This window comes from Ursus maritimus, unplaced genomic scaffold (genome assembly GCF_017311325.1).
Source record: "Ursus maritimus isolate PB19 unplaced genomic scaffold, ASM1731132v1 scaffold_21, whole genome shotgun sequence".
Lineage (NCBI taxonomy): Eukaryota > Metazoa > Chordata > Mammalia > Carnivora > Ursidae > Ursus > Ursus maritimus.
Genome location: NW_024424564.1, coordinates 49,782,906 through 49,806,880, shown reverse-complemented (window position 1 = coordinate 49,806,880; position 23,975 = coordinate 49,782,906). Strand labels below are relative to the sequence as shown.

General features: G+C 57.5%; 2 protein-coding genes across 5 annotated transcripts in view; one reads left to right on the top strand and one right to left on the bottom strand.

Annotated features, from left to right (window-relative positions):
* PMM1 (phosphomannomutase 1) overlaps positions 1–11,296 on the top strand; it is a 12,129-nt gene extending 833 nt beyond the window's left edge. Inside the window, exons 2-8 of one of the 3 annotated variants that reach the window (XM_040637603.1) lie at positions 4,302–4,419; positions 5,522–5,598; positions 5,726–5,817; positions 6,056–6,155; positions 9,373–9,448; positions 10,261–10,376; positions 10,754–11,296. In XM_040637603.1, coding sequence (XP_040493537.1) covers positions 4,302–4,419; positions 5,522–5,598; positions 5,726–5,817; positions 6,056–6,155; positions 9,373–9,448; positions 10,261–10,376; positions 10,754–10,876 — 702 coding nt within the window. In that variant the 3' untranslated portion in view covers positions 10,877–11,296. Of the gene's footprint in view, positions 1–1,394; positions 1,523–4,301; positions 4,420–5,521; positions 5,599–5,725; positions 5,818–6,055; positions 6,156–9,372; positions 9,449–9,692; positions 10,210–10,260; positions 10,377–10,753 lie in introns of those variants that run through there. The other 2 variants (XM_040637604.1, XM_040637602.1) reach the window with 2 other exon arrangements.
* A 252-nt stretch (positions 11,297–11,548) lies between these two features.
* CSDC2 (cold shock domain containing C2) lies at positions 11,549–23,734 on the bottom strand. 2 transcript variants are annotated; one of them, XM_040637600.1, is made up of 5 exons: positions 23,580–23,654; positions 16,918–17,057; positions 15,641–15,939; positions 14,145–14,267; positions 11,549–13,561 (listed from the first exon to the last, which is right to left on the bottom strand). In XM_040637600.1, exons 2-5 carry the CDS (start codon positions 17,032–17,034, stop codon positions 13,399–13,401), a joined length of 702 nt encoding a protein of 233 aa, XP_040493534.1. In that variant the 5' UTR covers positions 17,035–17,057; positions 23,580–23,654; the 3' UTR covers positions 11,549–13,398. The 2 variants fall into 2 exon arrangements, with proteins under 2 accessions (XP_040493534.1, XP_040493535.1); XM_040637601.1 differs by lacking the exon at positions 16,918–17,057 and having other exon boundaries at positions 23,580–23,734.
* Between the last annotated feature and the right edge of the window lie 241 nt (positions 23,735–23,975).

Genomic DNA, 23,975 nt, shown 5'->3' with positions numbered 1-23,975 from the left:
GGTGTATGGATGTGTGTCTTTGCATGACCAAACCCGCCAGAAGGGGGTGCGTGCAGCAAAAATGCCCACCCAGGCGTGCTCTCAAGCTGAATGGCACCCCCTAGGAGCACAGAGGGGAGCAGGGGTGGGCTTGGCTCTGGCCGTATGGAAGGAAGCCAAAAGAGAGTCCTGGAGAAGAGGAAGTTGCAGTCGATGCATTTCCGAGGGGAGAAAAACGTTAAGGTTCACCATAATAACACCACCCGGAGCCAGCCTGCTACTTTCCGTTACAATGCTCTTTCATGTTAAATATTCTACAACACAGATTCTACGGCTTCGTGGCACTTCATCTCATGAATGGATCGGAATTAATTTAACCAATTCCCAACTTTTCCCCTTATTTTCTACAAGTTAAATTACTGGCACAAAGTTGTGCCCATTTTTAAGACTTTGATGTGCCAATAGCTGTTTAATCAGCAACAATATCAAGCACATCTGTATAAACTCTCCTTCGGAGAAGGTCTGCTGTGTGCCAGGTACTATGTGGGTTTTTCTACATTTATAATTTCTTTGCAGGTGCACAGCAACCGTACGAAGTAGGTGGTATTCTTCCCATTTTACTGATGGAGACACAAAGCCTCAGAGAGGTGAAGTGACTTGTCCAAAGTCACACAGTGGTGGAGCTGGGAAGAAAACCTGGAACTGACCGTAAAGTCAGTGTGATGGTTGAATAGTTGTGAACAGAGGGATCCAGGAAGGTTTCTTGAAGGAGGTGGACCGTGAGCTGGGCCTCATGGGGTGGGCAGAACGACAGCAGGAGTAAGGGTCGGCAAAGGTCATCTGGCAAAGTCCAGAGCCTGAGCAAAGGACATCAGGTGATTACTTAAAGCTTAAGATTTGTAGGGCAGAGGCATTAGCAACGAGGGGGTGAGTCATAGATGGCAGGCGGGACGAGGAGGGGACCGCTCCGGTTCTTTGAGTCCCGCCCCCGCCCCCCCGCCCTGCTCCGCACTGCGGGGATTGAGGCTCCGCCCCCGCCCAGCCCCTTCTGGGCCAGATGCAATCAGAATCTTCCCGCGGAGGAGTAACTCTGGCCCCGCTCCTCTCTTCCGGGTTCTATCCCTTACTTCCCGCGGGGCCCAGGCACAGGCCCCGCCCCCGTCTGGTTGGAACAGTCCAGGCCAGCCCACCGCGCCCTGCTCCGCCTATGCCACGCCCCTCCCCTCCTGGTGCAATCAGAATCAGCCTTCCTGAGTCAACTCCAGGCCCCGCCTGCCCCCCGTCCGGGCAGTCCCTCTCCCACCAAGATCACGCCCTGACCACGCCCCTTCTAGGTTTGGCACCCGCCGGCGGGCCGGCCCTGGCTCCCGCCCCTCCCAGGCCCCGCCTGATCTAGCCTCTTCCCGAAGCAGCTCTCCAGGCCGCATCCCTGGCCTCTGCCGCGCGCGGAGCTGCAGCCATGGCGGTCTCCGCTGAGGGCGCCCGCAGGAGGAGCGCGTCCTCTGCCTGTTTGACGTGGACGGGACCCTCGCCGGCTCGCCAGGTAAGGCCCCGACGTTCAACAGCTCCCATCCGGAGTGTCACGCGGACGTCGAAGGCCGAAGAGTGGTGACCAGCCGTGGACAGCCCAGGACCGAGTGTGGGATGCAGCGGTACCTGGCTCCTGACGCCGAGGGCCGTCCGCGGGGAGTGATGCCCCATGTCTCAGACCCCGAGCGTCTGCGCCCACCTTCTGCCCGGGAACGTCGGGGCGGGTGGGATTCTGGAGGGAGGAGGCTGCGAACGAGGACCTCGCTTCCCTACCACCGCTCAGGCTTCTTCTCTCCGAGGCCTGGTCCCCGGACGCCCCCGCCTCCCCAGCCCGGGCTCCCTCCCCTAGGACGCACCTGTATCCCGAAGCTGGCATCTGAGCCCAGGGTTCTAGACAGGGCTCGGCGCGCGCCCTAGCATCAGAGTCGCCATCTAGTGAGAGAGTCCGGGAGTCTTGAAGTCATACCACCTGATCTTTACAGGCCTGGGCCTAGGTCTCATTTCAAAAGCTCCTCACCCACTTTACCTCCCACCCTCAGTTATGGAGGGAGGTAGGGCTTCCGTATCTTTTCGGATGAGTTTTGGACTCCGCCCACTTGGAGGTGAGAGTCCCCAGGCCTAGTTTGGTCACTGTGAAGGTATTGTGGCCCAGGGAGGGTGGGAGTACAACTCTTCTAAAGACTTGTCACCATGTTAATCCTCCATATTCTGCTCCACGCTCAGTTTTTCTCGCTTTGGATCTCACCCTAGATGAGCCCCTAGACCGATCCTCACCAGCTGGGTACATAAATAAGCAGGCCTCTTTCTTGCCAGCCCCGAGAGTATTCCACCCTCCAGTCCGGCCATAAGGAACTGGGATCCCCTAGAGCAGGGAGCCATAGGGCTGGGTTGCAGAGCAGCGGCTGATGGGAAGCCAGGTCTTAGCCTCCCCTCTTAGGTCCTGAATGCCCCTCCTTGCCTCCTGGAGGGCGTTGGATTAGGCTCTGGGAGCACAAGGAGAAATCAGGCTGCTCTGCCTCCAGTAGCTCCCAGGATCTTCAGGGGTGAGAGAAAGATGACAGTGGAGGGAGGGTGGCAAGGTCTAAGGCACAGCCCCAACCCCTCCCTCTGACCCTTTGCTCCACTGACCCAGCAGCCTGTACAAGTGTGTTATTGCTGTCCACCAGTTACGCCAAGCCCTATCCTTAGTGCTTTTAAAAGTTAATTTCGGGGGCGCCTGGGTGGCACAGTGGTTAAGCATCTGCCTTTGGCTCAGGGTGTGATCCCAGCGTTATGGGATCGAGCCCCACTTCAGGCTCCTCTGCTATGAGCCTGCTTCTTCCTCTCCCACTTCCCCTGCTTGTGTTCCCTCTCTCGCTGGCTGTCTCTATCTCTGTCAAATAAATAAATAAAAAATCTTAAAAAAAAAAAAGTTAATTTTGGGGGCCCCTGGGTGACTCAGTCGGAAGAGCATGTGACTTGATCCTTCCTAAGTTCTAGCCCCACGTGGTATAGAGATTACTAAAATAAATAAAAGTTAATTTTTAATTGTATGCATATTCATGAACATTCTCTTGTGAAGAATGAAAACATAACAGAGATGCTAAAGTCCCTTCTGACTATGTCAGGATCCCAAAGAAAGGTGGTTGCCTGTCATGTAATTTCCTTCCAGACCTCTGTCGAGATCTCTGTTTGCTCAGAACAAATATTAAGCAGTTTTTGTAAGGCTTTTATTTTTTTTAAGGTTTTATTTATTTATTTGAGAGAGAGAGCACAAGCAGGGGCAGAAGGAGAGAAAGAGGGAGAAGCAGGCTCCCTGCTGAGCAGGGAGCCTGATGCAAGACTGGATCCCAGGACCCAGAGATCATGACCTGAGCCGAAGGCAGACGCTTTAACCGACTGAGCCACCCAGGTGCCCCCCCCTTTTTTTAATGAGTAGTATACTGTGTGTGCCTTCCTGCAACTTGCTTTTTTTTTTTTTTTTTTTTAAGATTTATTTATTTGGGGGGTGGAGGAGCAGAGAGAGGGAGAGAGAGTGTCAAGCAGACTCTGTGCTGAGCAACTTGCTTTTGCCAGTTAACAGCGTGTTAGGGGCTCTCCCCTGTTGGAAGCACAGGCCTGCCTCACTCTGTGTAACCACAGCGTAGTATCTCAGAGCAGGTATTTACCATTCTCCAGCTGACAAGCCTAGGAGCTGTTTCCAGGTGTTCTCTATGATCAACTATACCTCAGTGAACTTCCATATACACCCAGGCAAGAGAAGTGGAAATTCTGGGTGACGGGGTGCATGCATTTTAAGGTTTCTTGCCAAATTACCCTACAAAGTGGCTGCACCAATATACATTCTCACTGGCAGAATTTGACATGGTCATTCCCTATAGGTATTGTCGGCTTTAAATAGCCGAAAGTCCAAAAACATGGAGTATAACTCATTAGTTTTCACTTCCTTGGGGAGTCTTCATGTGATTAGTCACCAGTTGCTTGCTTGTTCATTTCCAAGCACTCTGGAGGCACTATCTCATTTAATCTTAGCACTGACCACCTCCAGCTGGTTGCTACCACGATCCCCAGTTTACAGATGGGACAGTCACTAAGGCCACTTGCCCAAGATCAGCCTGCAATTGAGGAACTCAAGCCAGAGTCTGAATCCATTACATCTCATTTTGAGGTCTGGGTTCTAAACCTTGAACTACCTCAGATTCAGATGGAACATGGGCTCCCTGGATTCTGAACACTGAGTGCGGGTTGCGTGAGGTTCCAGATGCGCTGACAGCCAGAAATCTTGTGCTTTCCCCACCCCCAACCCCCTGCAGAAAATTGACCCCGAGGTGGCTGCCTTCCTGCAGAAGCTGCGAAGTAGGGTGCAGATCGGTGTGGTGGGCGGCTCCGACTACTCCAAGATTGCTGAGCAGCTGGGAGAGGGGGATGAAGGTAGGAGGGGCACCCAGAGCCAGTTCCACAGTCTTGATGGGGGTGGGGGGAATTCTGGAGGTCCCTGGACCCACCCGTGTGCCTTCAAAGACCCAGCCCCGCTTCTGTGGGGCAGAGGAAGTAGAGGGAACAGCTGGATACCTCCCTCACTGATTCGCAGTGAGCACCGGCCGTGTGCCAGGCACTGTGTCAGGCTTTGGAGAGAGGGCAGGGGGCAAAGCAGGCAGAATCTTGCCCTGGAGTAGTTGACATTCTCAGCTCTCTCTGCTGAGTCTCAGGTTTCCTCTTTAAAATGCGCCTAGTCAATAATGGCTACCGCTATTGAAAATGAGCATATGTTGACTTCTTTTCATTGCATCCTCACAACCACACTTTAGGGTGGGCACAGCTATCCATGGAACAGAGAAGGATTCTGAAGTCATCCGGGAAGTTGTTTGGACCCAAAGCATCTGCTCTCAGCTGAGTTCCCGGCTCAGCACAGTTGAGGCAGATCCCACCAGTTCGAAAGCCAGAAACTTGACCTGACTTTTCCCTTTTCCACACCCCCTTGTGCATTCCATCAGCAAGTCTAGAAATATCTCCCTGTGTGTCCACGTCTGCCTCTCTGCTGCCCCTCCATTGTCCAGGCTCCCTCCTGGCTGGACTCCCTGAGCCTCCTGTTCCTGCCCCCTCTGGCCACTTACTGTGGTAGCCAGAGCTGAAAACTCCCCCATGCAACCAGCCTTGGAGAACAGTGATGGAAGCTATGAAACAAAGCGGAAGCCCCTGGACCATGGGGCTGTGGAGCACCGCAGAAATGGCGCCCCCTGCTGGGGAGTCTTGGGAGGCTTCCAGAGGAGGGAGCTGAATTTTGGAGGGGGAGAAGTGATGGGAGGGCGGTCCAGGCAGAAGGACCTGTGTGAGCAAAGGCCAGAGGTGTGACTGGCTTGTTGGCTTGTTTGGAAAAAAAGCTGAAGGTGAAGAGCCTAGAAAAGCAGGTTTGGGATGGAACAAATGGGCTTTGAATGCCAAATCAAGGAGTGTGGGCTTTATCCCTCTACTTGGCTCTGGGTGCTTGGTCTCACACTCCTTCTTTCTTCCCGGCTTCTATGCACCCCTGAAGTCATCGAGAAGTTTGATTATGTGTTTGCTGAGAATGGGACCGTGCAGTATAAGCATGGACGACTGCTCTCCAAGCAGGTCAGTGCCCCCCAGGGCCTCAGCCTGCGACACTTTTCCATAGTGGCACAGCCTGTGTGGTGCCTCTGTCCGGGCCGGGGGAGGGCACTGTGCCCGCCGCCCTCAGAGCCCTGTGTTCCTTGCCCAGACCATCCAGAACCACCTGGGGGAGGAGCTGCTGCAGGACTTGATCAACTTCTGCCTCCGCTACATGGCCCTGCTCAGACTGCCCAAGAAACGGTGAGACCCCTCCCAGCTTGCATCCAGCCTCCCCACCCCACCATCCCAGGCCGGAGGGAGGACGGGGCGGGTCTCTCGGATGTGACCTGCAACTACTGGGGCCCCAACTTATCAGTGTGTGGGTTCTTGTCCCGTGTGAAGTCCAAGGAGGCAGTGGTCCCAGATGGGGCTGGATTTGAATTCAGGGCCATTCTTCTCTCTGACTCCCTGCCCTCCCTCCTACCCATGTTACCACCAGTGGAACCTTCATCGAGTTCCGGAATGGCATGCTGAACATCTCGCCCATCGGCCGGAGCTGTACCCTGGAGGAGCGAATCGAGTTCTCCGAACTGGACAAGGTGCTGCCAACTGTGCAACCTTAGGCTCTAGGACCTCGGTCACTCAGCCTCTCTGGGCCTTTGCTTTCTCATCAGTGAGATGGATCAGTTGGGGGGGAGGGTGGTTCTGATTCAGCCCATACCCTCTGGGACACCCACCATGTGCCATGGTCTAGGCACTCCCATATCTTTCCTACATGGCTGGTTTCCTTGCCTTGGTGACCAGCACCAGCAGCCACCACTTACCTAAGCCAAGGGCATCATTTCTACCTTCCCGCCCATGTGGGGTCCAGCAGTAGTTCCCCTTGATTCAGCCTCTGGAGTGGCCTCACATCTGTTCACCTGTATGTCTCACCCCCCAGGCCGCTCCGCCCGTAAACCCCTGCCAGTCTGTTCTCCAACGGTGCCACTGAGAACCTTTTAAAGCATGTCGGCCCCCTCCACTCCCTGCTTACAGTCGCTCCCCTTGCCAGCAGGGCAATGCCCCAGTCCCTCCCCTGGTGCCCTGAGCCCTGAGGGGTCTGCCCAACTCTGGCTCACCCATTCAGCCTTCTCTCTGTGCTTCTGTTCTTAGAGCATATGAGCATTTCTCTTGCCTTTGGGTATGCTGCCCCTGCCAAACCTCGACTTGCATTTTGTTGGTCATCCCCACCGCCCACCCCACCTTTTCAGGGGTAGAGTAAGTCCATCCGTTTAAGCCTCTTGCCACTGGCCCGTCTCTGGCCTTCTCTCCCCCTTGCTGTCTCTGTTCCAACCACGTCCTCCTTGCTGATTCTAGAGATAGCAGATGGAGATGGAGATAGCCACTTCAGGACTGTGCCTTCCACCCCGAACACGCTTCCCTCAGACTCTGCTCATCCTCTCCCCCTTCCCCTCCACCTCTGCTCAGGTGTCACTCTCTCATTCCATTTATCATGGCACCCCTGCCCTTCCTGCTCCTCTCTTGCCCTATTTCTCCCCAGGCAGCCATCACCACCCTCTAATATACTCTGTCACCTACTTTTCAAATCTTGGTTACTGTCTGTCTCCCCACTGAAGCTGTAAGCTCCTTAAGGCCCAGGATTTCTGTGGCTGTTCACTGCTGGATCCCCTGTGCCTGGCATGTGCCCAGCACATGGCAAGTGCTCGAGAAATACTTTCTGAATGAATGAAATAGGTGGTGTTGTCCCCATTTTATGAATGAGGAAACTGAGGCTCAGAGAGGGGAAATGACTTGCCACGGTCACAGAGGGAATTGGTGATGTTTCCCTGACGATGGGTGGGACTCTCGGGGATGCTCACCAACCCCCACCCCCATTCCCACTCCATGTCCCAAGGGTAGGCACTGCCCCCGGGCACAGAGACTGCCCCTGGGTAAAGACTGACCATTGGCAGAGAACCCCTCCCACACACATACTGAGAGTTTCCAATCCCAGCTCCACCTCCCGCTTGCCGAGCAGCCTGGAAAAGTGGCTTTACTACCGTGTGCCCCCGTTTGCACGACTGTAAAGTGGGGGTGAACATAGTTCCCATCTCGTGGGCTGTACTGACTTGGCGAGATGGAAGTCTGGCACATGCTGACCATTCCCGTGGCTTCCAGGGTCTTCTCTTGTCTTTCTGGCTCTTGTTCTCCCCCTTCCGATATGAGGGGAGGGCACAGACTTCCTGATATGTGTGACCTACACCAGCCAGGATCCCATATAAATGTTTTATTCTTCTTCAGTCCTTCAGATCCCACGGGCAGGTAGCCCCCTTCCTTAGATGAGGACACTGAGGCCAGAGGCTGACTAGCTGAAGGTCACAGTGCTGGTCCTTGCTAAGGCTGAACTTGACACATGGGACTGTCCAGTGGTCAACCGGTTCTCCAGAGACAGGAAATACAGCTATCCTGAGCCATGTGGGAAGGGAACATTTATTCTGAGCCTGGGGCACCCTTCACTCTAACCCTGGGCCCACAGAGTGGCCTCTGGTGGGGACTCTGGCCTCCAGGGGGTCCACCTCCTGCTGGGAAGGCAAGGCCAAGGTGGGCAGGGGGCTCACATTCCACCTCTCTCCTTTTGTAGGAGAGGGAGGGAGGTGGGGTTCATTCATTACCTCTCCATCCTTTAGCCCAGGCTCAGAGAAGTCAGGCGACTTGCCCATGGTCACACAGCCAGGCCTGAAACCCAGGAGGCCTGCCTTTATCTCTCAGATTGGGTCAGATCTGGCCTCATAGCTCATGTCCTCTCTGGCCCACTTCATGCCCCAAACCATTGGCCACTGCCTGCCTTTCTCCGTTCCAGTCCTACCCAACGTGGACTGACTAAAATGCAGTCCTAGGCACTCTCCTCCCATGCTTCAAAAACCCTCAGTGGGACCAATCTTGGTCCCCCAGGATGTGTCCAAACTCCCTTCCAGGCCGTCTGTGAGCTGACTGTCCTGCCAGGCTCTCGCTGCTGCTTCGGCAAGGTGGGGACGGCCCGCCTCTGCGCCTCGGGCACAGCGAGCCTGCACTGCGCAAACCTTCCACCCTGTGGCACCGGCCCTCAGCACAGCAGCCAAGATTCTACATGGCTGTCCATCTGTGTCCCCAGCAGGGCCAGGCCGGGGGTCCTTGGCCTAACGAGTGAACATTTCCTTAGTCCGAGTCTAGATATGCTGCAGACTTGCAAGATCCTGCCCAAGGAGTGGGGTGCGGCAGGGGACTCCCGGGCACTGCTGAGGCCCCCAGCCCCCTGCGCTGGGAGGTGCCAGCCAGCGCACGTCGCCATGTGGTTGGTGCTATGGCTGTGCCTGGCATCCTGCTGGCCTCTCTCTGAGCACCCGCTGCCACGTAGTAATAGGGCTCCACGTGCCCTTGGCTCCTCATACTCATTTCTGGTGTCTGGTTTGCTTTGTTGAGCTGGGCAGAGCAGACAGGGCTGAGCCCTGCCCTGAGGTGGACCTTGGGACTTGGGACTTGAACTGCCCCATCCCCTCAAACTTCTCCTCATCCCTCCGCTCCAAGGCCTCCTTCAGATACCCCACCCACACCCGCATTGGCAGGATCTGGCCCTGAGTTCAGTCATCGACCTTCTGGATTCAGGCCCTGGCTCTGCCACTGGGGCTGGATGACCTTGAACAGGGCACAGCTGTTCCCTGAGCCTCAGTTTCCTCATCTGTCAAGTGGAGGTCACAATATCCACGTGGAGGCTCTGAACTCCCTCCAGTTGTGTGCCCAGCACAGGGCCTGGCACACGGCAGCCCTCTGAGCCTCAGTCTGCTCCCTCCCCTCCTGCAGAAGGAGAAGATCCGGGAGAAGTTTGTGGAAGCCCTGAAAACAGAGTTTGCCGGCAAAGGGCTGAGGTTTTCTCGAGGTACGTGCGTCCATCCATCCCGTGGAGCATCTGAGAGCCTGGCCCAGAAGCCAGCCCTGGGCCTGCCCTGTTCCCCGGGGAACAGCAGGGGCAGGCTGACCCCAAACTGGCAGGGACTCCACCTGTTACCTGCCCCCAGTCCTCCCCACCCAAACCCAGTCCATGCCCTGCTACCCACCTAGTTGCTCAAGTCAAAAAAACCAAAGCATCTCCCTCAATGTTTTTCCCTCCCCCCCTTCCCAAGGGCAGTCTCCTAGCAAGTCCCAGGGCCCTGCGTCCAGAATGCTTCTGGAATCTGACCACGGCTCACACCTCTGCCACCAGCAGCCTCTTCTCGGGCTCTGGCTAACTCCAACGCAGCCATCCTCCCACTGCCTAGTGTCCAGAGGGATGCTCCTGGAAAAGCAGACCATGCTGGACCCCAAGGCCTGCATGGCCTCGCCCCTGCCCTGTGCCAGCCTTCTCTGGTGCTGGGACACTCCGTGACCTTCTCCGCCTTGGGGACTGTGCTTGCTTCCCTGCAGTTACCATTCTGGCTCAGGCCTTAGCTCAGTATCCCCTCCCAGAGAGGTCCCCCCGACGGTGCTGGCTGGGGGCGATTCCCTCCCTCCCTCCGCCCCACGGCTCTGAGGTGGCCTGGCCTGTTCACTGCCTGTTCTCCCCACTGGGATCACACGTCTCAGTGAGGAGCCTGAGGCTCCCATGCCCTGTGCCTGGGTCTGCACTGTTGACTGAAGGAATAAATGAAGGCTCTTGCCCAAGTTCACCCCATGGGCCACCCCTCTGTCAGCCTTGTCTGCCACCCCCCACAGGCGGCATGATCAGCTTTGACGTCTTCCCTGAGGGCTGGGACAAGCGCTACTGCCTGGACAGCCTGGACCAGGACAGCTTCGACACCATTCACTTCTTTGGGAACGAGACCAGCCCCGTGAGTGTGGCTCAGCCCCGGTGTTTCCCACCCCGAATCACCCCCAGGTCAAGGCCAGGACACAGGGTGACAGAACCATCCCCCGGGAGACTCCCAGAGAACAGCCGGTGTTCCTCAGCCCCATTACACAGATTGGAAGGCTGGGGCCTAGAGCTCTCTGCACACTTGTCCCATGTCACACAGCAAGTCAGGGCAGATCTGGTAAAGGCTGAGAAGGTGGAGTTCCGGGTGGTTCGGCGGGGGGCAGGAGGAGAGGCAGCTCTGCAGGGGCCAGCGTGGGGAGGGGACCCCGTGGCAGGGCGCGTGCTGGGCCTTAGGCCAGGAACCTCCTCCAGGCACACATATGTGTGCGTCTTCCTGCCCTTCCTTGTGTGCAGGGTGGGAATGACTTCGAGATCTACGCTGACCCCCGGACCGTCGGCCACAGTGTGGTCTCTCCGCAGGATACAGTACAGCGATGCCGTGAGATCTTTTTCCCAGAGACAGCCCATGAGGCGTGACCAGGGCCCAGCCTGCTCCTTGGGACTTCCAGAGAGTTCCACCCTGGCCTAAAGGAGCCCCTGGCCCTGGTGTTGGGTGGGGTACCAGGGCCCCTCCTCCTCCGGCTCAGGATGACTGCCTCCTATTACCTGCTGCAAGGCCCACCTTGATGGGGCCACGGTCCATGTGGACAGCCGTCCCCAGCCGGTCAGCTCCTAGGGGAACCGGCTCCATCCTCCACCCCGACAGCCCGGGGTGCAGCTGCTGCTTGTACTTGTAGACGGAAGAGATTTCTGTCTACACCGGGAGTAGGCCTGCACTAGTGTTGGTACGAGATAGAGCCTGCCCTGCTTGCCTGTCCCAGGCAGGGCTAGAGCACCAAGGAAGGTGCGTATTTGCCAGAACTTTCTCTCACAAACATTAAAGTTCCTGGAACAAGGTATGGTGTCAGTTCTGTCTGAATGGATAATTGGCCCCAGTCACAGATGATGTTACAGCCACCACTTTGCAGATGAGGGAACCGAGGCAGAGCTGGCAGGGACTCCCCTCACCCCTGCCAGGTCACACAGGAAGTCTTTGATCCACTTGAGAAGAGCGGACCACTGAAGCCCTAAACAAGGGTTAAGTTTGGGGTACCCTCCCCAAGCTCCTCCCCTGGGACCCAGACAGACAGAGGCAGCTCTGGGCCAGGCTGAGTCACAGTTGAGGGTTTATTGCCAGTGTTAGGAAGGATGGGGGGCCGGGGAGGGGGGGAGTCCAGGCGGCTGGGGGTCTTGGGAGGATTTCTGACTCAACACTGCGGGGCTATGGGTTTGGAGGGGCATTGCCGCCCCTCTGCCTCCCAGGCAGCCCTGGGGCTGATATTGCCACATCCTGTCTCCTGGCTAGTGCCTAAAAATGGGGGGTCTGCTCATAGGAGGGAGTCTTGGGGGTTCCCAGGAGTTAACCTGCACCTATAAACCTTCCACCAAGGAAGCCAGGGAGTCCTCGTTCCTCTGGGGCAAGTCCTCAGGCCTTGTCGGCACAGCTCCAGCTCAGAGGAGGGTGTCAGGCTGGGCCGTTCTCAGTTTCTCAGCAGCTCTGACCGCCCCCAGCCTGGTAGGGACTGGGTGGGGGGCACGTACTCCAGCTGATCTCTACCCCTTGGGCCTTGGGGCACCTGCAGCACCGGGGATCCTTCTAAACAGACCCCTCATCCTGGGCATTTGAGCCCCTGTTTTACTCACAGACCCGGTCTCACAAGGGTCACTGTCCCTGGCAGGCCTTCCCTCGACCCCCATTTCTTGACCCATCAAATGATTTGTTCTCTGGGAAGGAGTGTGGTGGCGATGGGGGGATGGAGGTGAAGCCTCTCCTTTCTGGCCTCCCAGGCCTGACCAACCCTCCACCCAAGAGTGAATACACACAAACACACACACACACACACACACACACACACACCCCTTAAGGGACTCAACACATGAGATCGGGACCACACACCTCAGCCTCTGTCCTAGTGGGGGCCAGCAGTAGTGCTGCAGCTGTGGGGAGAGGGTCCAGCAAGGGCCTGCAGGGCTGGTGGTCGTGGGCTGAGGGCCATCGTGTGGGTGCCCATGCCTAGCTCTGCCTGAGGGGACGTGCGTCTGCATCGCCAGGTCCTCAGCAGCCATATCTGGCCATGGGCAGAGCGTCAGCGGAGTTCGTGGGTCAGGGCGAAAGGGATGGCTCCATCCAAGGTGGGGGAGATGTGCCCCCACCCCTCCACAGATCTGTGTCTCGGAGAGTGGTGGCAGCGCGGCTCAGCGCAGCCCAGGGGAGGGGACACAGCCTTGAGTTCGCAGAGCCATTGCCAGGCCGAGGAGGAGGAGGGACCATGGCCAGCAAAACCGAGACCCCAAAACCACCTTCTGCCCTCAGCTCCTTCTTGCCTGCCTCTCTGGGATGCTGAGAGGAGAGAGCAGATGGAAGGAAGGGAGGCCGGGCCCGTGGCAGTGAGGAGGGGTCTGTCTGACTCCAAGGGTTGCCCTCTTCCCCTGCCAGAGGCTGGGAGGCTCCCCCAGAGCTCTTACTGTCCTGGTTTCTGAGGGAAGGGATACAGGCCACCGTAGGAGACCCCAGCCCAGGGTGGGAGGTGTAAGTAGCAGAAGCAGAGCTTGGTCCCTGGGCCAGGCCTGGGGCAGAGGCAAGGGGAACACGCTTGCTCGGACAGGGGCTCCCGGTGCCCCCTGCCTCCCAGGCCCAGGCCTGACACAGGTCCTCAGGGGCTCAGTGGACAGGAGGGCCAGAGGGTCCTGTGCGGATGTGGCAGGGAGGGGAAGGAGAGAGCGGACAAACAGAAGGCAGGTCTGGGGGCCTCCCCTTTGGTCCAGCTCACACAACAGTCACGGGTCACGGGGGGGTGGAGGCACGTGCTCACGGCCACAAGCACAGACAGACAGACGTGTACACCGAGGCTGCCCAGGGGACCGGGCCAGCCAGTGCAGTGGGGCCTGGAGCCCGCGGCTGCCCATCTACCCTGCGTAGCTCCCCACCTGCCCGGCGGCTGACACGTGAGCCCCCCAGCCTAGGAGCCCACGACCTGGCCGGACCACGTCTCGTGGGGAGTATGTGGGGCCAACTGGGTGAGCACCACCTCCACGGCCTGGAATTTCTGGTTCTTGGGTGGGATGGGGCACATCTTGTAGGTCACCTCGTCGCCTTCCACGGGCACGTACTCCCCCTCGATGCTGGTGGGTGGGAGAGGGGCGTCAGCCGGGCAGCAGGCCCCACTCCCAGACACCCAGTGCGGGCCGGCCTGAGGGCTGCCTCCCCTCCCTTCTCAGAGCTCCAGCTCTCTAATCTGTAAAATGGGAACCCAAAATGGTCCCTCCCGTCTTTGCTGTTTGGAGGCTGAGACACAAAAGGCCAGGGGGGCCCAGAGGCCTAGGGAAGCTTGGTGCCCTCCCCAGGTCTTGCGTGGCATCAGGGCTGGGGGCCAGGCCTAGACCATCTCTCCCATGTCCGTCTACCCTCCAGGCTGAAAGAGCCAGGGGCTGACCCAGCCCTCTCAGTTCCCGTGATGCTGGATCCTGGGGCTCAGCCTGTGGTTCCTGGGGCTTCTGTGGCCTGGGTGTCCCCTCCCCACCTGGCTCCAGCCCTCCTCCTCCTCTTCCTCCCATGCACCCACAGCCCCTGCGACAGGAGGAGAAAGATGCCAGGGACACAGACTTCAGCCAGCCAGGGGAGAGGCCTGAAGAGGTGTTTCTTGAGGCACAGCCGGAACCCTAAGGCAGGGGCCCAGCCACGAATAGGGAGGTGGGAGGGACTCACTCAGATACATGCACAAAGATGTCCTCGGATCCATTCTCGGGGGTGATGAAGCCGTGGCCCTGTGAGCGTGAGAACTGCTTACAGACGCCCTTGAACACGGGGCCAGCCGAGGCACGGGCTGTCCTGAGGTTAGAGCAGGCGGATTAGAGCTGTGGCCTGGGGATTCCCCTCCCTGGACTCCCGCAGCCCCCCTGGGCCCTGCCTGCCTGCAGAGTCTGTCCCAGGGCTGTGGAAAACCCTCCCCAGGCCAGAAACTGCACACAGTAATGCTCTCCCATGGTTCCATTGGACATCGAGGAGACTGAGGCCCAGAGAGGGGAACTGGCTCTCCCAGGGTGAATAGCAAGTGAGTCTCCGGACTCCCAGCCAGTGCCCCTCTCTGTGCACAGCACCCTTCCCTCCTGAGACGATTCAGGTTTACATGGGCTCCTGTTGCAAGATTTCTGAGTGAAGACTGCCCAGCCTAAACTTGAATACCTCTCAAAATGGGGAGCTCACTATCTCTTGAGGTCACAGTATCTTATTCACTTACTTGTCTCTTATCCACTCATTCATCATTTATTAAGCAACTGCTCTGTGCCTGGCCTTGGGTTGGACACAGGGGACAATTAGTGCTTGCCATCCAAAACCTCTCCTTTAGGGCTGGCTCAATTGGCGGAGCATGCCACTCTTGATCTCGGGGTTGAGAGTTCAAACCCCATGTCGGGGGGCGCCTGGGGGGCGCAGTCATTAAGCGTCTGCCTTCGGCTCAGGACGTGATCCCAGCATTCTGGGATCAAGCCCCACATCAGGCTTCTCCGCTATGAGCCTGCTTCCTCCTCTCCCACTTCCCCTGCTTGTGTTCCCTCTCTCGCTGGCTGTCTCTCTCTGTCAAATAAATAAATAAAATCTTAAAAAAAAAAAAAAAAACCCATGTTGGGTGTATGGCTTACTTAAAACAAAAACAAAAACCTCTCCTTTGACCAAGACAAGTCAGTCTCCCTTGTGATTTCTCTAAACAGCCTCCCCCATGTGACCCCAGTCAGTGACCTGCCCCAGAGACCCAAGGCTGGTCTCTGTCTAGCCTGCCCACCCCTCACCAGAGGTCAGTCTTTTGCTTCCATTTTGGTCCAGGATGACCCATGTACCTGGAACACCCAACTTCCTTCCTCACCTAACGCGTCTTCCAAACCCACTAAGACCTCCTCCTCCCAGATGCCTGACGCTGTGTCCTCTCGCCCAACCCTGCTGGGTAGAGGTGAATGGTAGACAAATTCCTCCTGGACTGTAGGCAGTCTATGGGTGGAGACTGTCTTATTCATCACTGGATCCCCTGGTCAGGTGCTCAATAAACCTTAGTGGAGTGAAGAATGAATGAATGAACACAGTAGTTACTGGAAGGTCCATACACAGCTCCCCTGTCCTTGAGTGAGGACACCAGGGATTGGACAAGGACAGGGCTGGAGTCCTGCCCTGGGGAAAGATCACTGGAGCCTGGGCGAGGGGCGGGTACTCACGCTGAATACGTCCTGGTCCGTTTGGTGGGCAGAGGACTGGGCAGGTCCCGGGATGAGATGCCGCCCCGCTCCCAGACCCTGCTGCCCTCCCGGTGGAAGGGGAAGGTGGGCCAGACAGGAGACTTGGGGGAGTGGAGTGGGGGCACTACTGGGGGTGACGTGGGCTCTGAAGTCATGGCGGGTCCAGCGAGAGAGCCTGGTGGGCTCCCGGGCTCAGGGGCCGGCGAAGAGCTTGGGCGTCCTTGCGGGCAGGGCCCGGCCTGGCCCTGCTCGGCAGCCGCACCAGCCACAGGCTCCGTCTGCAATGGGGAGAAAAGAGGTAGAGGTGAGTGGGCCAGGATGAGCTGCTTCTGGACACCAGGCACAAGTCTGGAGGGCTGGGCCTGCTGTCCAATCCTCACAGAGTGACCTCAGGCCGTTCACGGCCCCACCCTGACTTGTGGACCTCCCCGGAAAGACAAAACAGTCATATAACCTTGCTCTGGGCCGAACTGTTTCCCTAAAACTCTTATCTCGAAGTCCTAACCCCCAACGTGGTGGTATTTGGAGATGGGCCTTTGGGAGTCCATTAGGTGTAGGTGAGGTGGGGGGGAGGGGGGATGATGGGATTAGTGCCCTTGGAACGAGAGACCCAGAGAGCTGGCTTCCTCTCTGCCATGCGAGGACACAGCGAGATGGGAGCTGTCCACAAAATAGGAAGAGGGCTCTCACTAGAACCAGACCATGCCGGCACCCTGATCTTGGGCTGCCAGCCTCCAGAACTGTGAGAAGTAAATGTCTGTGGTTTAAGTCCCCCATCTGTGGTATTGGGTTACAAGGGACCGTCCAAGCTAAAAACAGCTCAATTCTCTAACTTCAGGGGCCTGCGAATGGGATGGGGAAAGAGGCCGGTGACGGTCTGGAACACAGTTTGGCACAAGTGTCAGCAGCTTCACATCCACACACCTGGGGTCGAATCTCAGCTTTGTCACTGTAACTTGGTGACTCCAACAGTTCCAATATGGCGGGTGGGAGTCCGGCCTCTGGACCCAGGCGACCTGGGTTTGAATCCTGCCTCCTATACCTAACTGGCTGTGCAGCCTTGGTCAACACTCTCAACCTTTGACTCAGTGTCCTGCTCTGTAAAATGGGGATAGTGTGGTTCTCACTTCCCGGAGGGGTTGCTTCAGGATTCAGTGACTCTCTCCATGCCAGGGCGTGGTAAGCCCTTGGGGACGCTGGTGAGTTTGCCTTAGCCCTACTTTCCTCTGCTCTGAAATGAGGTTGAGGATACTCACCATGAAGGTTGCTGGGGAGTCACTGATGGAGTGTGTGTGACAGCATCCCGCATCCCGCATCTCAGAGACACCCAGTGAATTGTCATCATCAATGCTCATCGACAGAAATTCCCTCATCACCCGCTCAGTGCCTGGATGACCTTGAAAAAATTCATCCTATATTTTCCTCTACTGAGGAAGAGAACATAGTTTTCGGGTAGTCTCAGGCCCTAAGAGACGCTGCCGTGGAACCCTGAGGAGGACAGCTCAGTGTACTGAGCCAGGCTGTGGATGGAACCTGGGGCCACAGTGGGGCCAGGCAGGACACCTGGACCAGGAACACTCCAGCTCCACCGTGTACCAGCTGTCGACCTTGGGGAGTGCTTCTACTGGCCTCAGTCTCCTCATCTGTCTAACGGAGCTGCTAAACCCCGCCTCACTCCCTCACAGGCTATGGTGAGGCCTGGCTAAGCTGGGGCTGTAAAGAAGCTCTCATAATCCACAGTCATGTAGGAGTGAGGACGATGGGGTTCTCCACCTCCTCGCCCCCGTTCTTCACTACTTCACCCCTTCATCCAAATGCCCTAGTGCCAGAGGTAAATCCCTGAGCCTCGACCCTATTTCTGGCCTCCATCTTGTGCCCCACCCCCAGCCTAGAATTTCCAGGACAGAGTTGCCCCAAAACACGGTGTGGCAAGGACTGGGAGAGCCAGGGAGTCACACCATCCCACAGTGGGGCAGGGCTCCTGGCCGCCACTCAAGGTCACACAGCAAGTGGGATTTCTCTGGGTCAGGATGACGAGCTGGCCCTGCCATCCTTGGGGGTGGGGTGGGGAATGCAGCCTTCCTCCTCCCCCGCCGCCCGCCCCCCAACATCCCCCTCCAGTCAGGAGACCTGCCCGGGGAGTGAGAATGGCCTCTCACAGCCCTTCACAGCTCCTCAGATTCCCCTTGAGCTGATGTGAGCTTTTTCTTTCCTAGCCTGATCCAGGAGGCAGGGCCAGGGTGGGCATTTTTATTCCCATTTTTAGAGAGAAGAAAACGCAATCACACAAGAACTTGGACCTGAATGTTTACAGCAGCCTTATTCACAATACGCCCAAAGTGGAGACACCCCAGAAGTTCATCAACAGAGGAGTGGGTAAACAAACCGCGGTCTAGCCGCAGAGGGCGACAGGACTCAGCTGTAAAGAGGAATGGAGTCCCGACCCCTGCTACAATACAGACCAGCCGGGAGACCATTACGCTGAGCGCAAGAAGCCAGCCAGTCACAAAGAGCACATTGCGTGATGCCATTCATGCGAAATGCCCGGAACGGACAAGTCCACAGAGACAGAAAGGACATCAGTGGTTGCCAGGAGTTGGGGGGAAGGGATAGTGGGGAGTAAATTCTACTGGGTGCAGAGTTTCTTTCCGGGGTGATGAAAATGTCCCGAAGCTGACCATGGCCTTATTGCCCAGTTCTGTGAGTGTACTAAAAACCACTGACTCGGCCACCTTAAATAGTTGAATCATATGGTATGTGACTTAGACCACCATAAAGCTCTTATCAACAAGGAAAAAAGGAGGCAAAGCTACCCAAGATGTCAGGGCCAGGAAAGCAAGGGAGGTCTGTCCCCGCTGTGTGCGTCCCCTCTCCACCTGGGCAGGGGTGGCAGGTGGACAGAGGCTCTGCTTCCTTCTGTCCAGGAAGCAGGGCGGTCCCGGCCTGCCCACTGCACAGTTTTCCCAGAGCTGGTATTGTGCTTGGCGGTGACAGCCGGTGCTGGGAGGTCGTGGGGAGGAGGGGCCGAGGCAGCCCACAGCGGTTACTAGGGAGACGCAGCTGAGCCGGCCCTGCTCTGGCCTCCCGGCCTCCGACCCAAGGCCTCTTGTGGGGGAAGAGGGAGAGATGCATTGATTGATTACCCAGGGTTAGGGTTGTGGGCAGCCCCCCTTCTTTTCCCTCTCCAAAATGGGTTCCCCCATAACGGACCAGGCAGCATTAGGGAGGAGTGTAGAATAAGGGCAGGGATAGGCCTTCATGCCCTCCAGCCCCACCGGACTGGCTGCTTCCAGCCCCTTCACCCCCCCCCCAGCTCCCTTAGGAAGCCCACAGTTGGCCTTAGAGCAGGAGTTAGGGCTGGGGGCACGCTCTGGGATCTCCCCCCATCTCCCTCCTCTTCTGGGAAATGAGGAGTGCAAGAACCCGCCCTCCAGAGCTCCTGTCCGGCTGAAATGGGACAGAATGCTGGAAGAACAGCAGGTGCTGGGTGAGAGGTTGCCCCTCCCAGACAGGGCTGCTAAATTGGGCTTAGGGGGAAGAGGGAGTGGGTGGAAGAAGAGCCCCAGCTGAGCCAGCCAAGCCCACCCCCATTCTCCTCTTTCCTCTTTCCTGTTTCCCAAGGACTTGCCCACCCACTAGGTCCCTGCTCTGCCCCCTCAGAGCTTCTCCCTTTTGATTCCCCGCAGCAGCCCTGTCATTTTGCAAATGAGGACACTGAGGATCAGAGAGACTGAAGTCATTCACTCAAGGCCACACGGCAATTAATGTCTGAGCCAGGACTCGAACCAAGGTAATCTAACTCTGGAGCCCTGAGTTCAGGCCCTGCATTGCCCCCGACTTGCTGTGCAACCTTGGACAGTCTTCCCTTCTCTGAGCCCTGCCAGAGCCGTGGGAGAAGAGAACACGGGGACACAGAGCAAGCCTCCGGTTCAGAGCCTTTCCCCAGAGTGCTGCAAAAGTCTTCCCCAGTGCGAAAGTCTTTACGGAGGCTACTCTCCATTTTGAAATCTCCCAGTTGCCCTGAAAGGTTGGAATTCCCCTTGATAAGGAATAAGATAAGAAAACTGAGGTTTAGGGAGGTGAAGTGACTCACCCAAGGTCACATAGCAGGTGAGTGACAAGAGCCCAGGTCCCTCTAACGGCAAATGGTGCTCTTCTCATGAGGATAAGTTCTGCTCCTGGCTCAGCTCAAACACGGCTGGAGTTTTTACCAAAAGAACTTTCCCTGAGAAACTAAAGGGGAAAATAAACTCCTTCAAAAGCAGAGGAACAGAGGAGTTTGCAGAACGTTTGTTTTAATTCAGAGGTAAAGCCCAGCCCCCAAGGGACTCGGTCCCACTGTCTGGGAGCACCTGTTGCCCAGAGCGATGGCCTTCAGAACTGGCTGCTGGAGGCTTGAGGACAGGCCCGGGCCATTTCTGGCCTGGGCTAGAACCCTGGCTCGACAGTCACCCTCCCTTTCTGAGCCTCAGTTTCTTTATCTGTCAGATAGGGCTAATAGTAGCACCTGTCCCGTGTGGGGGAGGGACTGAACAGCCTCCGTAGGGGGAAGGGCTGAGGAGCCACCATATGAACGGTCCACCTGTGAGGGCTCATCTCCCTGTCCCCCGTCCTGGCTCTGACCCTCCTGGCCAAGCTTGTCTTCATTTCCCTGCATGAAGGCCAAACTCTGGCAATTCTACAGACAGAAGGGCCAGGGGAGATAAAACCAGAACATCAGGGCTGCTCAGAGGTAACCTGAGGTGAGGCCATGATACAGTGTGACTCAGCCCTGTCGGCAGATGACCATCGTCCTGGTGCTGGGGTACCAGGTTCTCAGGTACCCTAAAAAGAACGGGGCAGGAAATGACTGTCAGAGTTCTCTCTTGACCATGCAAATCCCTCTTGTTCGGGGCAGATTAGGGAAAGCAAACTGGCTCAACCCCCCAGTGCTGTGTGATCTGGGGCAAGCCCTTGACCCTCTCTGGGCCTCATTTTTCTCCTCAACTGCTCAAATCATCATTGGTCTAGATGCCTCCTGAAGGTCAGTCCAACTGTCCTTTGAGGTTGTCAAAAACACACACGTAACTGACAGGAAACCGAATGCCAAATATTGGGACGACAGGCAAGAGAGGACACAGCCCCGCCCTGCAGTGGGAGGCCCAGACTGACCAGAGCACAGCGTGGGAAGTCGGAACATGACAAGAGGCATGGCTACCAGGTATTGCTTGTTAGCCACGTGCCAGTGGTCTCCCGTTTCCTCAGGCGGTCCCCACAATACCCCTATGTGACAATGACCATTATTATCCCCATTCTTCAGGAGAGTAAACTGAGGCCCAGAGAGAGGAAAGAGGCCTCCTGGGGTCACACAGCTGGTCAGGGGCGGTGCTTTCTGCACCTGAGACGGTGGTAGTGGGGGGGCGGGACGAAAGCTCCCTGACATCTCCTGCCCTCCCCTGGAGAAGGAAGAACTGGGGAGTCAGGGCTTGGGGTTCTATTTCTGGCTTTCTGCTGACTCAGACTGTGACCTTGGTGAATCACTTGCCAACGCTGGTGAGCCTACAAACAACTTCCCCAATAAAGGTGTCCCAGCCCAGAGCCCCCGTGTGGAAGAGCAGCCAGGGCGAGGAGAGGGGACAGTGGCTTACAAAGGGGAAGGACGCAGAGCCCGGGGTGACAGTGGGAGGCCTTTCTGAACTTTGGGGTCTTATCTATGGTGGGTGGGCCCCCGGAGCATGAGGAAACAGCCTCAGGACCACCAGCCAGAAGCTGGCACTTCCCCAGCCCCTCCCCTCCCCCAGCCACCCAGACAGTCCTTAAAATACTTCAGTGCCAACGCTGCTCCAGCAGCTGGAGGTGACCTAATTAAACCTGGTTCTTCCCCCTCCTGCAGCGTGTGTGTGCGCGTATGTGTGCGTGTGTGTGTGTGCACGTGTGTGTTCGTGTGCACATGTGTGTATGGGGGTGAGGGGTTGCTCCAGCCAATATTTGAGCTTCGTGGTGACCTTTGCACTCTCCTTGTCACATGTCCCTACTGCCCTGGGGGGGGTGCCGTGAGGAAGACCTTTGGGCTTCCTTGGCATCAGTGAGGGTGAAGATGCCAGGATGGGCACCTCAAGAGCCATGCTCACATTCCATCTCTGCCAGGCTGTGTGACCCTGAGCAAGTCACTTTCCCACTCTGAGCCCCCCTAGAGAGAGGAAAGGATTGGTCAAAGTCACACTTAGAGTAGCTGAACTCAAATCAGTGTGACCCTGAAGCCCAGGTTTCCAGCGTGCCAGCTGCCACGCCGTGACCATCATCCCCCGGGCTTTGGAGCAGGGGAGAAGCCCCCCACTACTTCCTGCTCCCTACCTTGCTGCTCTGCTTGGACACAGGTCCCAACTGCCCCAAGCCCCCTTCCCACCAGGCTCTGGGACTTGGCTGTGCAGGTTGTGACCAGTAGACGTGACCAGCTCAGCCAAGCCCAGAGCGCCCTCTGCTGGTGCCAATCTGGGGGACCTGCCTCCCCACAGGCTTGGGTGTCCCCGCCCCACAGGCTAGCTGTGTAGGACCCCCTATCCTCTCTCCAGAGCCCCTCCATGGCCAGTGGACATCCATGAACATTGCCAGGCCTGGGAGGGGACTCTGTGGCCCAAACAGTCCCTCGGTCTTTCCCAGGCCCCTGTGCAACCAGTTCCTGCTTAGACCTTTTTTGGAGTGGAGGGCAGACAGCTCCAGAGGGGTGAGACAGATATGGGAAATAGATGTTGGAAAGGACTTCAAGGAAATGGTGGGGGTAGGCGGAGGGAATCTGGGTGAACGAAACATCCAGAATTTGGAGGGCCCAGAGGCCTCTGGGATGGAGTCCGTTTTGGGGAACTGGCTCCCCATCCTCCAGGGGCTGGAGACTGCCCCTCCCCATCGAGAGGCCTCTTCTGGAGCACATCCAGGTGGGCACGGCGCCATGCAGTTCACACTCTGTATTTATTATTGTTCTCGCTCGGTGTCCCTCCCCTCTCCCTGGGAAGAGCCTGCAGGCTGGCAGCTTGGCAGGAACCTGCTGTCTCCCTTGCGGGTGCCAGCATCACCCCTTATCTCTGCCTGGACTCCTTGTGCCCGGGCAGGCCACTCAAGGACCTGGGCTAGCCCAGGCTGCCCCGAGTCCCTGCGTCCATCCCGCAGCTGGGGGCCAGCAGCCCCTGGCTCAGCACCCCAGCACCCGCCCCTGGCTGCACCCTGGCAAGGGTGGAGGTCAGAGCAAGACCAGCAGGCAGGGGAGAGGAGTGGCCTCAGGAGGGGCGAGAGCTTTGGGTGGGGGTGGCTCTGAGGCGAAGATAATTATATGGAGCCACCTCTCCAAGCCAATTAACACAATTATCCCCATCGCGTTGGGGACGAAATAGAGTCAGGACCAGGCAGCTGCTTGAGGTCCAACTGTCTGCCTGGTCTAGATGGTCCCTCCCCAGCCCTGGCCCCAGATTCCGGGGTGGGGGGGGAGGCCCACAGGCGCCCTGCTGCATTCCCCTTTTGGCATCTGGTAGGAGCCCGATCATTCCCCAGTCATTTCTCTTCCCCTGGTTCCCAGACAGGAGGCTGCGGCTTGGCAGGTGTCTGCTGTTCTCTGCCTCCCGAGCCAGACATAAGTCCCAGAGACAGACAGACAGACACACACACACACACACACACACACACACACACACACCTCACGCTCTCCCTGGGAGCCACCCGGCCTCAGCTTCCCTTGGGGGCCAGGAGGAGGGAGGGAGGGAGGGGAGGAGGGAGGACAGGGTGGGCTCATCGACACCACCCTCCACCTCTGTGAAACTGGGGCTGGGCCGGCCCCCAGGGAGGCTCACCCCGCCTTCGGCCACTTTGCGTCCACTATCCCCCTGCTTCGCCCCTGCCAAAGCCAGTTTCTAGAGCTGGTGTGCCCTGGCCGCCCCGTCCTGTCCCTTACCTCTCCCTGGCAGCGAGGTCCCGGCGCTGGCTCCCGCCGCCGTCCGCGCTCTGCCTCCCTCCGCGCTCGGCGCCGGCCAGCAGGGGATGGGTCTGAAGGATGTGTTGTGTGTACGACTCTGTGTGTGTGTGTGTGTGTGTGTGTGTGTGTGTGTGTGTGTGAGCATGCGGCACCTCGAGCCCCTCACTCACTCACTCACACACGCCCTCCTCCTGACGTCAGGAGGAGCAGGAGGGAGGGGCTGGGGTGGGAATTTGTACTCCCTGCTTAAAGGGACACGGGGCCTGTTGCCTCTGGGCCAGACCCCGCCTCCAAGTCAGGCACAGACCGGGTGAGAGAGCTAGCTGCCTGCGTCTCTCGGGGCCCTAAAGCTTCTTTTTTTGGAAAGTGGCTTTT

Coding starts and splice junctions, on each gene's coding strand:
- CSDC2 (XM_040637600.1), bottom strand. CDS start 17,034: ATGAGGGAATTTCTGTCGATGAGCATTGATGATGACAATTCACTGGGT. Junction 15,940..16,917: donor ACTCCCCAGCAACCTTCATG/GTGAGTATCCTC, acceptor TCCCCATTGCAG/ACGGAGCCTGTGGCTGGTGC. Junction 13,562..14,144: donor ATCTTTGTGCATGTATCTGA/GTGAGTCCCTCC, acceptor CCCACCCACCAG/CATCGAGGGGGAGTACGTGC.